The sequence below is a fragment of the Brassica napus genome, chromosome A2 (genome assembly GCF_020379485.1).
Source record: "Brassica napus cultivar Da-Ae chromosome A2, Da-Ae, whole genome shotgun sequence".
In the NCBI taxonomy this organism is placed as follows: Eukaryota; Viridiplantae; Streptophyta; class Magnoliopsida; order Brassicales; family Brassicaceae; genus Brassica; species Brassica napus.
In genome coordinates this window covers 6,405,777-6,420,802 of record NC_063435.1, presented here as the reverse complement: position 1 = coordinate 6,420,802, position 15,026 = coordinate 6,405,777, and the positions used below count along the sequence as shown (strand labels likewise).

General features: G+C 36.9%; 4 protein-coding genes across 5 annotated transcripts; 1 reads left to right on the top strand and 3 right to left on the bottom strand.

Annotated features, from left to right (window-relative positions):
- Window positions 1-1,754: 1,754 nt before the first annotated feature.
- On the bottom strand, window positions 1,755-3,264 carry LOC106390568 (ubiquitin-conjugating enzyme E2 10-like). 2 transcript variants are annotated; one of them, XM_013831063.3, is made up of 5 exons: window positions 3,096-3,264; window positions 2,934-3,019; window positions 2,642-2,769; window positions 2,430-2,534; window positions 1,755-2,148 (listed from the first exon to the last, which is right to left on the bottom strand). In XM_013831063.3, exons 2-5 carry the CDS (start codon window positions 3,001-3,003, stop codon window positions 2,005-2,007), a joined length of 447 nt encoding a protein of 148 aa, XP_013686517.1. In that variant the 5' UTR covers window positions 3,004-3,019; window positions 3,096-3,264; the 3' UTR covers window positions 1,755-2,004. The 2 variants fall into 2 exon arrangements, with proteins under 2 accessions (XP_013686517.1, XP_013686525.1); XM_013831071.2 differs by having other exon boundaries at window positions 2,934-3,012.
- A 1,068-nt stretch (window positions 3,265-4,332) lies between these two features.
- LOC106390558 (myosin IB heavy chain) lies at window positions 4,333-5,559 on the top strand. The gene is made up of 4 exons (XM_013831054.3): window positions 4,333-4,643; window positions 4,724-5,042; window positions 5,159-5,217; window positions 5,317-5,559. Exons 1-4 carry the CDS (start codon window positions 4,433-4,435, stop codon window positions 5,346-5,348), a joined length of 621 nt encoding a protein of 206 aa, XP_013686508.2. The 5' UTR covers window positions 4,333-4,432; the 3' UTR covers window positions 5,349-5,559.
- Window positions 5,560-6,198: 639 nt separating this feature from the next.
- Window positions 6,199-8,955, bottom strand: LOC106390547 (hydroxyproline O-galactosyltransferase HPGT1). The gene is made up of 12 exons (XM_013831045.3): window positions 8,536-8,955; window positions 8,398-8,461; window positions 8,260-8,309; window positions 8,004-8,188; window positions 7,821-7,884; window positions 7,652-7,724; window positions 7,429-7,552; window positions 7,109-7,196; window positions 6,976-7,026; window positions 6,788-6,859; window positions 6,561-6,673; window positions 6,199-6,472 (listed from the first exon to the last, which is right to left on the bottom strand). Exons 1-12 carry the CDS (start codon window positions 8,634-8,636, stop codon window positions 6,450-6,452), a joined length of 1,008 nt encoding a protein of 335 aa, XP_013686499.2. The 5' UTR covers window positions 8,637-8,955; the 3' UTR covers window positions 6,199-6,449.
- A 3,601-nt stretch (window positions 8,956-12,556) lies between these two features.
- Window positions 12,557-14,667, bottom strand: LOC106390581 (probable pectinesterase/pectinesterase inhibitor 61). The gene is made up of 2 exons (XM_013831082.3): window positions 13,457-14,667; window positions 12,557-13,379 (listed from the first exon to the last, which is right to left on the bottom strand). The coding sequence occupies exons 1-2, from the start codon at window positions 14,517-14,519 to the stop codon at window positions 12,682-12,684; spliced, it is 1,761 nt and encodes a 586-aa protein (XP_013686536.2). The 5' UTR covers window positions 14,520-14,667; the 3' UTR covers window positions 12,557-12,681.
- Between the last annotated feature and the right edge of the window lie 359 nt (window positions 14,668-15,026).

The following is a 15,026-nucleotide window of genomic DNA, read 5'->3' as shown; positions in this document are numbered from 1 at the left end:
TCTCAGGGCACCCACATTGAGAGTTTTTCAAAGGATTTCTATCCAATATAAAAAGAAAAAAATTGAAAAAAAAAATATAGAAATGTGAGAAGAATAACTCATTTGAGACACTCAAACAATTTTGAGAAGCCCATTTGCACATATCACAATATAATTGCTTGAACTTCTTTTTTATTTTGCTTGAAATTTAATTAGGCGCCAACTAAGTTTGATAAAAATATTAAGATAGTATTTGGTTAGAGACTCTGGAGAGTAATATATAATTATTGAGAAACTTTGAGAAGGTTTTTTCATGGTTTTGAATCTCTATTACTTAAATGTGAATATATATATATATATATATATATATAAATATACTTGAGAAAATGGGATGCTTTGAAAATGGTTTTCCATGGTTTGGAATTTCTCTTATTAAAATGTGATATATATACTTTAGAAAAATTGTTTGAGAATCCCAATTAGGGTTGCTAAAGTTTACTAGCTCTTAAAATATTTTTTCCAATCACAAACTTTATGTTTTATATACTAATTGAGGAAGATACAAGAGAGTTATATCTTGGAAAAATATTACTCCTAAAATTTGTAGGTTCGGAGAGTCACCTTGAACTGAGCTTTTGCTCAAGTAAATTGGTGAGAACGGTTACAATCCAAAAAAAAACGCTGGTAAGACGTTGGAGCGTGGGTGATGGTTTAAATTTTCTGGCTGAGAGGAAAATGAACGCGAAACAGTTTATCGACAGTTTATCAGGCTTAAACCGCCCAGTTGTTTCACTAGACTATCTTCTTGCTTCCCTTCTTCATTTCAGTCAAGGAAAACTCTAAGTAAAACCAAAGAGAAACTCAGAGAAATAAACCATTTGATCAAAGAGAGAAAATCAAAAACTGTTGGGTGATTTCGCCTGTTGGAACATTCAAGTGATATGAGAAAAAGTGCGCAAGAAATGTCAAAAAGACTTGAACCAAACCGACTCTAAGACATAGGTTAGTGTGTGACTGTAGTCTAATTATAAAATCATAGTATGAATGCTAGGAGATTGTTTTGAACTATTTTCTCATCTACTTCAAATCATCTGCACTGCTTTAACTTGGATCACATAATCGGTACTTTCCATTGATTCGTCTGGATCAGTCTATGCATTTAGAGTCTTACGACCTGATAAGGCATGACGGGATCGTCATATGGCACTTTGGCTTGGCAAGAAAGTCCGTTAGATGGAAACTGGGTTGGATCCCTTCAAAAACCCTCCCCTTTTATCAAATCAAGTTTGACCAAAAAATATACATAAGAGAAGAATTGGGATCAATAGAGAACTAACAGTGAAGAAACTTAACTCCCAAGCAACTTAAACTAAACCATAATGCAACTGCAGATACCTTAAATGTCAAATTTAGTTAAAGTGTTAAACAAACAAATTATACATAATAGAAGAATGTGGTTCAATAGAGAGCCAAAAGTGAAGAAACTTAACTCCCAAGCAACTTAAGCTAAACCATAAGGCAACTGCAGCACATCATAAATGTAAAACTGAGTTAAAATCATAAATGTAAAACTGAATTAAACCAACAAATTATACAGAGGAGAAGAATGAGGTTCAACAGAGAGCAAAAGTGAAGAAGTTTAACTCGCAAGCAATTTAAAGTAAACCGTAAGGCAACTACATCCACACCTCAAATGACTATTGTGTGCCCATTGCAAAAATTGAAGTGTATTAGTCAGATAATAAGTTGAACTATTGGTAGACTCATCTTATCAGTTATCACACAGTAAAACACCAAACCATAATTGCAAGACAAGACCAAACAAAACCAGAAAGATTTCCAGTTTCTAGTTTCACAAAGATGTTTTGTTTTTGTTTTTTTGTTTCAAACAAACAAGACCCACTTCATTTGGTCCTGTCTTCAGAAATTTTTAAAAGAGGACAGAAACAGATGTCTACTGAATCATACATAGAAATTACGGCAGATTTTTTTTCCATAAAAAGAGATAGTTTAGGATCCGTCCTTTCAGCCCATGGCATACTTCTGAGTCCAGCTCCGTGCAGTGGACTCATACTTGTTCTTGTCAGTCTTGTACATATGAGCTATCTCAGGCACCAAAGGATCATCCGGGTTTGGATCGGTTAACAGAGAACAGATCGATAACAGCACCTGTCCATTGCAACGTTTTAAGTTAGAAACTGAAACAACACATATTTCATCCTCAGTTTGGCCAAAGCTCAACGAGTTAGTAAGAGACAGACAGCTCAACTATATCGCTTCTAATGAGAAAAGACGAGCAATATAAATTGTATAGACCCATTTTTATCCAAACAGAGTCAAAGCTTAATGATTTAATAGACACTCAGTGTTAACACTTCAAATGGGAATCGGACAGTCTGATGATACGGTAGGGTTCTATAAGGTTTAGGTAAAAAGAAGAACAAGCGAACCTTGGAAATGGTGAGGGCAGGACTCCATTGCTCCTTCAAGATGTCGAGGCAAATGCTTCCATTGCTGTTAATGTTGGGATGGAACACCTTCGTCCTAAAAGCAACCTAGATTTTTTTCATAACACACCATGTAAAGAAACAATGAGACAACCACAGAACAAGAACCATACAAGCTTAGCATAGCAGGAGATTAATCAAAGTTTAGGAATCACCTTAGGAGGCTTGAAAGGGTAATCTGGAGGGAAGTGAATGGTAACAAGGAAAACACCTCCAGCATAAGGACTGTCGGTAGGACCCATTATCGTTGCCTGCCAATGAAACATGTCTTCAGCAACAGGTCCTGTAATAAAACACCAAAGAGGTCAGCTTTTTTTCTCTGGCACAAGCATCAATCAACCAGATCCGAGAAGCTAACAAGATCTTTCAAACAGACAAGCTACGTACTCAGCTACAGATCGAAACCAAACACAAGTTCCGAGATTCAAATATAAAAGAGATAAACACCTGCGCTACATGAGGTGGGTGGATCCTTCTGCAGATCCTTCAGCTCCTTCAAGATCCGCTTCGACGCCATATCCAAAACCTACGATCTCTAAACCAGACAAACAAAAGATTCCTTTATACACAGTTAGATCCAAAGGTTAACTCAGAAGATAAGAACATTACCTTTGGTTTCGCGGACTCCCGATCGGCGAGCTTTTCGCCTTTTTTTTTCCTTCTCGCAGTTTAGGAGAAGAAGAAGAACGAAGAGAGAAAGGGTGGTGGACGAAAGAGGAAGAAGAATTTGATTCTCTGTGGTCGCGTCCACGATTAATAGGGTGCGCTTCACTAGTGGGACTCTTCTTAGGGGGGGTTATTGGGAGAGTAATTTGTGTAGAGTTTGTGGATTCTTAAAGTTGATAGATTTTAAAAGTAATGTAGACTATAAAAATCAAAATACATTGACTTATAAAATTTGATAATCATTACTACAGATTTTCATAAACTTTGTTACCTTATTTATATCTTTCCTTTTATAAAGTAATATGATATTTTCTATTTTTTTTCCAAAAAAAATCTCTTTTAATATGACATGATTATTTGTTTTTCTTGTTGCAAAACATGTTTTAAAAAAAAACAATAAGGATACAGTATAAAATTATGTTAATATGATAAGATGAACATTATGTTAAGAAATTTAACTTTATTATTTTTACAAAAAAAACTTTCTATATTGTGTTTGCTTAATTGATATGTTATTTTAGTTTCTATTTAATAACAAAACAACAAAAATGAAATATAATTGTGGACATATAATTTGGATGGAATGTGCAATAGATATTTGGAAGGAATAACTATGTTGTTTTCCGAAGAAAAATATAACATGGATTTTGAAAATCTCATGGATACATATGATATTTTGAAAGTTTTGTCTTGTGAGTAAAAATGTAGAGAATTCATCTCCCAATAACACTAGATTTAGTTAGAATTAGAGAATCAATAAAAACCAAACTTTTTGAATAACAAAAGATTTGAAAGGAATTTGTGAATCCTTAAACCAATAACAAGGGATTTGTTAAGATTTTTAAAATTCATGAACCAATAACAATAGACTCTCAGAATTTCCAAAATTGATGAGAATTTGCTCCCCAATAACCCCCCCTTATATTCGGTGGAGCACGGCGGTTTTTATAATTAAACCACCATCAAGTGGCGCTTAACCGACGTCGTTTTACAAAAGTCATTTAATCTAACGGCTGAGATCTTTTATTTTCGAATCATTAGAGGCTAACCGAGGTCGATTAGAGGTAAACCGACGGTCTTTGAAAACTAACGGCTGAGATATTTTATTTTTCGATTAAACGACGTCGATTAGTAAGTCATTTAATCCAACGGCTAAGATCTTCATAATTGGGATTAAACGAATCATTAGAAGCCACGTCTTCTCTCTCTCTATCTCTCCCACTTGCGAGATTAGACGAATCTGAGAAAATCAAATCAAACCGGTTCCGAGTCATCGAGAAATGGACCGGCTCAAGGATCAAAGACGGCCGAGGTACGACGGCGAAGAGCCTCCGCCACCTGAATTTGACGACGGAGATGAAGAAGGAGGGACGCCGGGGCCTTTCGCGGGAGGCAAAATCAGGAGGAAAGCGTCTCGTTACAGAGAGCACCGTGGCGACTACCTTCACGTCTCCACTCGTCCTGGGCTGATGAGGATCCTCGAGAAACAAGGTTCGATTTCTCCATCATGTGTTTGATCGATCTTTCTCATTATCGGATCTTTGATCAATCGATGACATTGCAAAATGTAGGTGACACGTCGATACGATTCGCTGATAAGGTGTTGAAGTTCACAGGGACGGGGAAGATGAAGAGGCGAATCTTCATCCTGACGGACTTTGCGATCTACCTGATTGATCCCGAGAGTGAAGCTATGACGCGGAGGATAGGTTTGGCAGCGGTGGAGAAAGTGTGTTTGAGCAAGTTGAGCGATAACTTCTTCGCTGTGATTATCCCCACCGAGTATGATCTGCTCATGGCAAGCACTCGCAAGACTGAGCTTGTTCAGGTCATGGTCGATGTGACTAAGAGTGCTTCTGACTATGAGCTTGAAGTCCTTCTCTCCAACAGGTAGAGCATAATACACAAAGGGTTGTTTATATTGTTGGATGACTGATTCTAGCTTTGATGGAAACTTTTGTGAAATGTCAACATGTTGTGATGGTTTCCTCTTGTGTTCATTCCAGGTTTGAGTACAATGCTTCTGCTTCATTAGTGAAGGAAGTTTCATTTGAGGAAGCTGAAGGTTTGAGTTAATAAAGTTCTGAAACGAAACACATTTTGGATGTTTCTAAGTTTGTGCTTGTTTTCTCTTGGCTCATCAAGCATTACTGTTGCTTTTCAGGGGGTATCAAGACCAGTTTTAAGTGGAAGTGAGTGCACCTCATCTTTCCTCGCTGTTCATAAACTTTGGAGGGAAATGTGAATGGATTCTTTCGTTTTCGCTACTATAAGCTCAAGTCTGGGCGGTGATGTTGTTTATTATATTCTCTGTTTCGTCTTGTTTTTCCTCAGACACGAATTGTGCAACTTGTTCTATATTGACAAGTGTATTTTCTACAAAATTTATGTATGATTGAGTTCCTTATCTGGTCTTGGTAGAAAGTGACAGATCATTGACATCACTGAACTGAAATATTATTAAAACTTTTTTCTGAATGGTCTAATGCAAAACCGGAAAGATGAGTAATCTTTCTCACTGTGTATACGGCGATCCTGATACTCTTCCGACTGGAGTTGAGATCTGTATCCGCTGGCTAGCTTCTCCCGTCTTATCTCTTCCACCATTCTCACTACCCCTGTATCATGTTTAGTCTCTGTTCTGGTAATCTGGCCGTGCAAACCATACCAACCTGCAGTATCTCTACCTGAATACATAATACAAACATCAAACACCTCTCCAGTCTCCAACCACTGAGTTCACCCACCTAATCCTGTTAGCCGCCTCTAATTATCTTGCGTCTCTTATCTCTGGTGCATGAAAGCCAAATGCATGTCGGGTGGGTAGCGAATGCATCAGTGTGGCCATTCCTTCTCCAGATGACTTTGTGAGTGGGTATGAGCTACTCCTCTTGCTGCACCATATTCAATCTAGAGATTCCGAGTCATGAGACATCTCCGACCTGAATGGTAACAGTGTAACCACGCATACAGATACAGAGGAACTTAGTTATGTTGGAAGTATTGTGTAAGGGTCGCATATTATAAAATTTGTATAGATGTGATATGAAACGAACTAGGCAAACTTTTGATAAGAAAAAAACTGTTCACATCCAAAACCCTACACTTTATAGCATAATGCAATGACTTATGCCACAACCCACAAAAGGGCAAGGATGTAGTTATAAGATGGTAAAGTTTAAAGTTACAAAAGAACTAAATGGTGTAACTAGCCTTTTATCAGACAAATATGTTGTGAGCTTCTCTGTAAGCAGCAAAGCCTCACACTTGAATTCTTTCTCTGTAAACTTGGTCCTACTACACTCCTGCACATATAGCTTCTGAAAAGTATGGAATAAAATTAGATATATGTCAAACAATATGTATACATGTAAATGTTCAGTAGAGGATTATGATATGTCAGAATACCTGAGGACCAAGCGGAACAGCAAAACTTTCCTTCATCTACATGTTTCAAATCAAGTCCCACGAACCATGACCCCGTGCTCACGTCATCATGAGCATACGCATGAAGTATGTCTCTGTCACCCATCCCATCATCATCATCATACAAAAACAAACTCGTTTCAGTTTATATTTCTCTGTTTGTGAAATATATTCAAAGATTATGCGTGTAGTTGAGAGTGGAAACTGACCTATTGATCGATACAAATCTAGCCAATGCATTAGTTATAACGTACATCTCCCCGTAAGCATGCCGGAAGTATCTGTGGAGATACATAAAAACAAGAACATGTGATTATTTGCCACATAGAAGAAAATTAATCTAATGGATTGGAACTAAGAGGGTTAACATTATGTGATCTCGCATTGTTTAACTTACGCTTTCTTGTCACCGAATTTCCACCATTCTGGTTCATACCATTTTTGGTTCCTGCCAGCAAAAGCCAAGTTTTAACAATATTCCAAACATCTTTTTGGTTCTAGCAGTGTATTGATTTTAAGCTCAAACTCACGGTTCTGAGAAAACTTCGCCTGATTTCATGCAACCGATGTAAGCCTGCGGCTTCCCTAGATGTGCTGCAAGTGTACTCCCGAGTGCATCTGCACCAGATCAAATTACATCGAAACTCTCTGACCTTAAAACTTTCACAAAAGGATGGATTAAAGACCTTAAAGTGGCAGCAGAAACATTAAGCTCTGTATTTCGCAGCCTAAAAATGATTCTAACTGAAGTTGGAAACCCAATATGAATGACATTCACAGTCAACCCAAGAAACACAAACAACCATAGGTGCAGCTATAAAACAATCTCTTTTCTCTTACTAAAACTTACCTATATTAACGTAGATATTATCGTTGGCCTTTGCATAAAACTGTGCATCCCACCTATCCGCAGCATAGGCAAAGAACAGTTTTACCTTTTTAGAAGCTTCTTCGGGTGCCTCAACTACATCGTCCTGAAAAAGATTAAATGGGCAAGCTTCTCAGACTAACAAATGCGAGCAAATAAATGAATCCTAGAGGTAACAATCTTGAACGAGGCCGAGCTAACATACAAGAACAATGAAGTCATCGGTTAGACTGTTTTCAGCGTCAATGCTCTTGTCCATGCTGTCCCCTTTGTTTGCGCTACACAACACCAAAAAATAACATTCTTAAAAAAAGATTCCAGTACCGAGTAATCAATCATCATTACAGGCATAGAGTGATAAACCGAATCCACACCTTCTTCCAATAACAAACCGTGCAATCACACCTTTTTCAGTTTCAATTTTCTTAAATGAGGCACCTGCAGTAAGTAAAAAAGGGGGTCCTATTAAGCTGAGTGTCTTCTTCAAAAAGAAGAAGAAAGTACAAACTGAAGCACATACTCTAATAATGCAAATAAGAGACAGTGAGAAAGCTTACCAGTCCCCATCCATGCTTGCCGCACTGCATCCCTTTTCTTCCTATTACCCAAAGATGTCATGATACCGATAACCACCAAAGGTCTTTTCTTAGTTTCGGCTACATCAGCATGTTTGGGAACAAAGCCTTGTTGCCTAGCTGCACTTAGCTCCATCTCAAGAGCTGCTAGTGTCTTCTTCTGTTCCCTAGAAAGAAAGTGTCTATGTTCAACAACAAACAGTCCATGGAGACTAAATCAAAAATCGTATAAAATCACCTGCAAGCTATGATCTTCAAAGTATCATCCACTGATATGGCAGATTTTCCCTGCAAACACCTCAAGGACAAAGATCACAAACTGAAATAATCACATTGACAAAGCATGAGAGTGAGAATCAAACCGGAAACTACAAACCTGCCCGGTTACTCTGTGGAGCTCGCTGATAAAATGAACCCTAGTTTGCGATTCTTGCCATAAACTGTCTCAAACACAGAGACGAGATCATCGCAAAGTTAACGAATGAGAGGAATGGAGAAGAAGAAGTAAACGAACCGGCCTGCGACGTAGAAGGAAGCGAAAGTAGCGAACATTGAGAGCAGAAGGGAAGAGACTCTCGAGCTCGTTAGTCTCATACTCGTCCCTTTCCTCGCCATTTTCAACTCCGAAAGTCAGATCGCAAATCACATTCACCACAAGGAAGATGCCTTGGTGCTCTTTTGTATAAGTTCCTCCTCCCTCTTCGAAGTTCTCGAAAACGGAGATTGGATCTGATAACACGATTCGGCGAGGTTAATAGCTTGGCCGGCCGTCTATGAATTGAAGAAATCCGGAGAGGTAATATATAGAGTCCCGTTGGGCAGTGATCTCGTAACTATTTCTTCTATTCAATCGCCAAACCTATCCTATCTACCTAGTGTAGTGATCATCATCATAGGCAGAGGATATTTATTTATGTTAATTTTCCTGCATATGCATGAATCAGCAAAAAAAAAAAAAAAAAACCATTAATCTCCATATCTTTTTTCATTAATAAAAGTTACTTTATAGTTTTCCATTATTCAAGTTTGATAATTGTTGCCCCAAAAAAATAATAATTCAAGTTTGATAATTTCCTAGACAAAAAAAAGAGAAAAAGACCAAAATAGCAGTAAATCAAGTTTTTGTTCCCAAACTAGCATTCAAGGCTAAAAGTCACAAAATAGCACTCAAGGGATGGGGTTTAGGGTTTATAATTTAGGGTTTAGGGTTTAGAGTTCATGTTTTAGGGTTTAGAGTTGAGAAGTGAGGTTTCGGGATAAGATTCCAAATTTTGAAAAATAAAAAAATTTAAAATTTTCAAAAGATAAAATGCTATTTTGGTCATTTTAGTTTTTGAGTGTTATTTTTGTAATATAAACTTAGAAATGTGATATTTTGGAGATTTGCTCCAAAAAAAAAGTAAATTTTTGAACTAAATATGCTTTTATAGAGATATACTTTAATCTTGGATGTACAACAACATCTCCAAAGGCCTGTTTAGCTAGGACATCTGCTAGCCCCTTAGAAGCCCCAAATTTTGAAAATCATAACACTTTTATTATGATCTTGGCATACCAATATCGATCAATTAACATGGTTTATTCTCTAAAATTGCATGTTGTTTTCCAAAAAGTTACTCTATCTATTTTTAAAAGAAAAATATTTTAAAATACTTTTTTTTCAAAAGTATGTATGTTTTATTTTTATGCAATTTTTATTAATTAATAATGGTATATTATAAACTTCAGAAAAAAATTGTAATTTTTGAGATACTATTGGTTTAAAATTATGAAAAATAGCTATCTGAAAAATAATGTGTTTATTATTAAAATTAATTTTAATATGTCTTCTTAAATTGTATGAAACACAATAATATAAATCTTTTAGAAACAATGGAGTAATTTTTTTTCAAAATGTTTCAAAAATATGAATGTTTTTTTTGTTTTCTTGGTATGTTTTATTAGTTAATAATATGATAAATACTTCTTAAAATTCTATTGGTCAAAAATTATTAAAATTGGTAAACACAAAAAATAATACATTTATTAGTAAAATTTAATATGTTTTTTTAATATGTATAAGAACATATAAACTTACGTCATTTAGGAACATATGAGAGATACAAGAAAGATTTTTCAAGACCTAGAACGAAGCAGAGTAAAGTTAGCGAATCAACCTATCCTACAAGTGCGTTAGGAAGCATCGTGTTACTATTGTCTCTACTACATGTTTTTCTTAACAACATGCTTGTTATAATTTATAATTCATGTAATATGTTTATAATGATTTGAAATCAATAAAGTTATTAAAAAAATATCCTTTTGAATTCTAGTGATCTATAGGCATAGCTGAGAAATGATCCATGAAGTCATCCACAGAATGCCACCATAAGACTTTTTTTGGGGGTGCAAATGCTAAGAGAATCGAGGTAGCCTGAATCCTTTCATAAAGAGATTAATACACCATTATGTGTTTGTGGCTCCTTTACATTGAACCAAAACCTTTTTTTCCTTCAGATTACGGACGAGAGTTCAGGCAACGATATTATAGAAGCGGTTGTGGTGGATGAGGAAGCAGTTGTAGGAGAAAGGGCGTAGAGGCTCAGGAGCTAAGATTCTCCGTGGTAAAGGAGCATTGGTTCAGTATCTCTCTGAAGCCAAATCCACGGATTCTACTCAGGTAATTTGCATTGCTTAGTGCTTACCACGGGAAAAGTGCCAATTTCGACACAAACTATTTTAGTCGTGTCAAATACGACCCGAACAATTGATCAGTGCCAAATACGACCTCAACTCAATTATAATTCAAAAAAACTACCCGAACTTCTTAAAACGTGTCTAAATCTACATTGACTCTAACAAAAGTTAGTCAACCGTTAACAAGATAAAACGACGTCGTTTGATATACGAGAAAAAGTGTCAATTTCGACCCCAACACTCTCAATTGTGCCAAATAAGACCCGAACAAATGGTCAGTGCCAAAAACTACCTCAACTCAATTATAATTTAAAAAAAAATTATCCAATTTTTTCTAAAACGTGTCTAAATCTACATTAACTCTAACAGAAGTTAATCAACTTTTAACAAAGATAAGACGATGTTGTTTTGATATATGTATTTTTTAAAATACTATTACAAATTTGAAATTATATAAACTATTATTATTCTTCATCTTATCCAATTTAAAATTTTGGTGACAATTTTTTCTGATTTATATAAATACATTAACGTGTTTTTCTTATTTATCATATCTTTAATAAAATTATATCTTACTAAAATATAAATAATAAAATATTTATTATTATACGATCTTAAATATGCTTACAACTTTGAATTTATTTATACAATTTTCTTATATAAATTATTTTTAATTTTTAAAATTAAGTGGGAATTTTTTTAGTTTTCAAAGTTGATATTATATATTTTGATATTTGTTCAAAAATGTTAAGAGGCCTTTTACCTTTCTTTCACTAAGATATGTTGTATAAAATATTAGACAAATTAAACAATAACTAAAATATATAAAGCAATCACCAAAGTTTTAAATTGGATAAGATGAACAAGAATAGTAGTTTATATAATGGAGAATTTCAATTTGTAATAATATTTCAAAAAATTATTTTAGTCTAGTTGTTAGTGTGCCCCTTTAAAAGGATATCCCAGCACGGATTTGAATCCCGAAATGAACATATTTTTTTAAAAAATACATATATCAAAACAACATCGTCTTATCTTTGTTAAAAGTTGATTAACTTCTGTTAGAGTTAATGTAGATTTAGACACGTTTTAGAAAAAATTGGATAATTTTTTTTTAAATTATAATTGAGTTGAGGTCGTTTTTGGCACTGACCATTTGTTCGGGTCTTATTTGGCACGATTGAGAGTGTTGGGGTCGAAATTGGCACTTTTCCTCGTATATCAAACGACGTCGTTTTATCTTGTTAACGGTTGACTAACTTCTGTTAGAGTCAATGTAGATTTAGGCACGTTTTAAGAAGTTCGGGTAATTTTTTTGAATTATAATTGAGTTGAGGTCGTATTTGGCACTGATCAATTGTTCGGGTCGTATTTGGCACGACTGAAATAGTTTGGGTCGAAATTGGCACTTTTCCCTGCTTACCACAGTAATCAAATAGAGTAATTCCGGTTTTAGTTAACCAACAATCGCATGGTTTGGTTTGATAACCGGATTATCTGAACTGCTTGTTCTATATTGTTTCAGACAACCAAGGAGGGATCGGAAGGTGAAACGGAGGTGGAACAGGAGATTCCATCCGTTGTAGCCAGCATGTAATGTATCATCCATCATCATCATCCATAACATCTGGTAAATGTATCTCTGTATGCATAATCTTATCCTTCTTTGTACATAAAAGAAAGAAAGAAAGAAACAACAACGTTGGATCAGAAGTTTAAAAGAACAGATGGATGTACAGTTTCCACATTGATCAATGATGACGTAACTCTTATGCAATGACCCATCTTTCTGTTACTCTATCTTAATCCAAGGTCATCTGTAAATTTATGTTTCATTAACTTTGAGCAAAGAGTTGCAATAATATTCAAAGTCATAATCTTTTATTCCATTCAAGAAGATGTCCCATCATATAATTACACTTGCGTTTCGTATATAAAATCTTTCATGTAATTTTGGTACATACAAGGCTGAGAGTGAGACATCCTACTCTGACAACCCTGAGAAGAAGGCCACGCCGGTCGAAGGCAACCACGTCGAACCGGAAATGAACTGAGCCACCGTGAACTTGCTTGCCTCAACCGTCGAAGTAATAACATGATAGCCCGGCCACTTGACTCGCTGACCTATACCTGCTCCCACCCCTCGGTTCATATACTCACCATAGTACAACGTGTCCAACGCAAACGGACCGTTCCACTCCAACCATCCTCTCGGGTTAATGTGGTCGCCCATATCCGACATCATGTACACAACTCTAGCGTATAACTTCCACGGACGGCCGAGATACGTCGGAAAACTACCTTTGGAGGCTTCAAGATCCGCCGTGGCTAGTAACTTACAAGCGTGGATCGATATCCCCGTGTTCTGGTTCGGGTCTTTCCGGTTCTGAGCCGTGATGGTGATTTTCTGCTGAGGCATTGGCTTACGCGCATAGATGTTACAGCTTTGTAAGATCACAGCTGCGTTCCCGAATATAAAGTCAACCGTTCCATAGATGTCGCATTCGCGGAAAAACTGTCGGTTAGAATGTACGTACAGAGTGTCTTGGTAACCGATAATGTTGCAACGGTAAACCACAGCGTGGTCTCCGCCGACACGAAGTGCCACGGCCTGGTGCTTAGATGGTCCGGCGTAGTTCTCAAACGTTATGTCTTTCACTATAAACCCAGCTCCCGTCGCGGCTACATCAATCAAATAATGACATAAATCACTAATCACTACCAAAAAAAAATGAGCTAAAGTTTTGTTCTTTTATTACCGAAAGTGGCGGTGTGAAAAGTTGTGAGGTCATCGGCGATGCTTTTTCCACCGGTTATGACCGTTTTACCCTTGCCGTCTCCGATGAACATTAAGTTTGTTTTTTTCCGACCAACCTTGAGATTATCTTCTTCGTAGCTTCCTGACTTGACGTAGATGACGAATCGTCGGCTGCTTTGCTCCGGCGCTTTCTTGATCGCCTCTGCGATTGTCTTAACCGTGCCGTTACCGTCTTTCGACACCGTGATATCCGCTTGGATCGCCGTCGCCGGAGTACCGAGAAGCTCTCTGTCTCCTCTCTTCAACCAACTCGGAAACTCCTCTGTTTCTTCTACGCCAAGTAACTTCCTGTTCGCCACCGGAACTCCGTTTACATCGTTAACGTTGCCGGAGAATAACGCCAAGCAGTTGCTCACCATCTCCGACAAACCCTTCACCGCTCCGACCACTTGATCCTTCACTTCTCCGTTGCCGACACCTTCGAACCCGTCCGTACAAGTGTCGTGGTTAGTCATCGCTGAGCTGAGCCACGTCATCACATCGGAGTGAGACTCATCGTTACCGGAAGAGGAGATGACGACGGAGGAGAGGGCACGTGAGAGCGCGTCGACTGAGTCGTCGAGCAGCTCGAGGCAAGAGTCGTAAGCAGAACGTACACGTGGAGGCATCTGAGTGTACGAGATTTTCGACGATGAATAAAGCGCTTTGCTGAAACTCAGAAGCGTCGCGTTGAAAGAGATGTGGAGGAGCTGTTGCTCGTCGGCGGTTGAAGATCCCGGAAAATCAAGAAGCGTGTCGATGCAGAGGCTCGTGTATTGTGCTTTGCTACAGGTTCGGGAGATTTCCTGGGTCGGTTTACGGTTTAGTTTAGGCTCATGTCGATCCGAACCTATTGATCGGATGCCGGCAAAGATACCAAAGCAGACCACTGCAACGACCAGAACTGCTAAAGTGAAGAGAATGAGCTTCGTCTTAGTTTTCTTTTGTACCTCCGGGAGTGACGTGGCAGGGTCTTTTTGGCTCGGGTGTGCCGAACCTGACTGTCCGAGCCTACCGTAACCCATTGTGCTAGTTTTTTTGGTTTTGGTTTAGATCAAAGTTAAGGTTTGTTAAGGGGACAAAGATGATGAGGAAGGCTCTATAAATATTATAATAGCATAAGATGACATGCGTTATATTATATCATATGAATTATATATTATATATAAATATGTATTGTGTAAATAGAGATATGAGTTATGCTTTATAGCTGTAATATTTTAGTGGTGTTAATTGAAATGTAGTATTCAAAAGGACCACTAACCAACACTTCTTTTGTCGATTGCTCTAAGTATAAGTATGTTTAGTGATTTGTATTAGTAATAAATATGATAAATATGTACATTGTACAACTGTTATTTGAGTGTGATACTTTATAAATTATCCGGCAGCATCCCTAACGACCGCATCGCTAAAATTTTCTATTTTTTTGTTTGTTTCATAAAAAACCATTACAACAAATTATACTCTTGGTTTCATATTATTATAAGTAATATTTTAATAATTGTTTGATACCTATGCTCTAGATTGTT

What these genes read in the sequence shown, in the direction of transcription:
- LOC106390547 (XM_013831045.3), bottom strand. Translation starts at nt 8,636, where the DNA reads ATGGCGAGGAAAGGGACGAGTATGAGACTAACGAGCTCGAGAGTCTCT. An exon ending in TCCACAGAGTAACCGGGCAG is followed by an intron (nt 8,310 to 8,397) that starts GTTTGTAGTTTC and finishes AGGTGTTTGCAG; the next exon opens with GGAAAATCTGCCATATCAGT. An exon ending in CGGTTTGTTATTGGAAGAAG is followed by an intron (nt 7,725 to 7,820) that starts GTGTGGATTCGG and finishes GGTGTTGTGTAG; the next exon opens with CGCAAACAAAGGGGACAGCA.
- LOC106390581 (XM_013831082.3), bottom strand. Translation starts at nt 14,519, where the DNA reads ATGGGTTACGGTAGGCTCGGACAGTCAGGTTCGGCACACCCGAGCCAA. An exon ending in TTTTCACACCGCCACTTTCG is followed by an intron (nt 13,380 to 13,456) that starts GTAATAAAAGAA and finishes TGATTGATGTAG; the next exon opens with CCGCGACGGGAGCTGGGTTT.
- LOC106390568 (XM_013831063.3), bottom strand. Translation starts at nt 3,003, where the DNA reads ATGGCGTCGAAGCGGATCTTGAAGGAGCTGAAGGATCTGCAGAAGGAT. An exon ending in ACCCACCTCATGTAGCGCAG is followed by an intron (nt 2,770 to 2,933) that starts GTGTTTATCTCT and finishes GTTTTATTACAG; the next exon opens with GACCTGTTGCTGAAGACATG. An exon ending in CTGCCCTCACCATTTCCAAG is followed by an intron (nt 2,149 to 2,429) that starts GTTCGCTTGTTC and finishes TGCAATGGACAG; the next exon opens with GTGCTGTTATCGATCTGTTC.
- LOC106390558 (XM_013831054.3), top strand. Translation starts at nt 4,433, where the DNA reads ATGGACCGGCTCAAGGATCAAAGACGGCCGAGGTACGACGGCGAAGAG. An exon ending in GAGGATCCTCGAGAAACAAG is followed by an intron (nt 4,644 to 4,723) that starts GTTCGATTTCTC and finishes TGCAAAATGTAG; the next exon opens with GTGACACGTCGATACGATTC. An exon ending in GAAGTCCTTCTCTCCAACAG is followed by an intron (nt 5,043 to 5,158) that starts GTAGAGCATAAT and finishes TGTTCATTCCAG; the next exon opens with GTTTGAGTACAATGCTTCTG.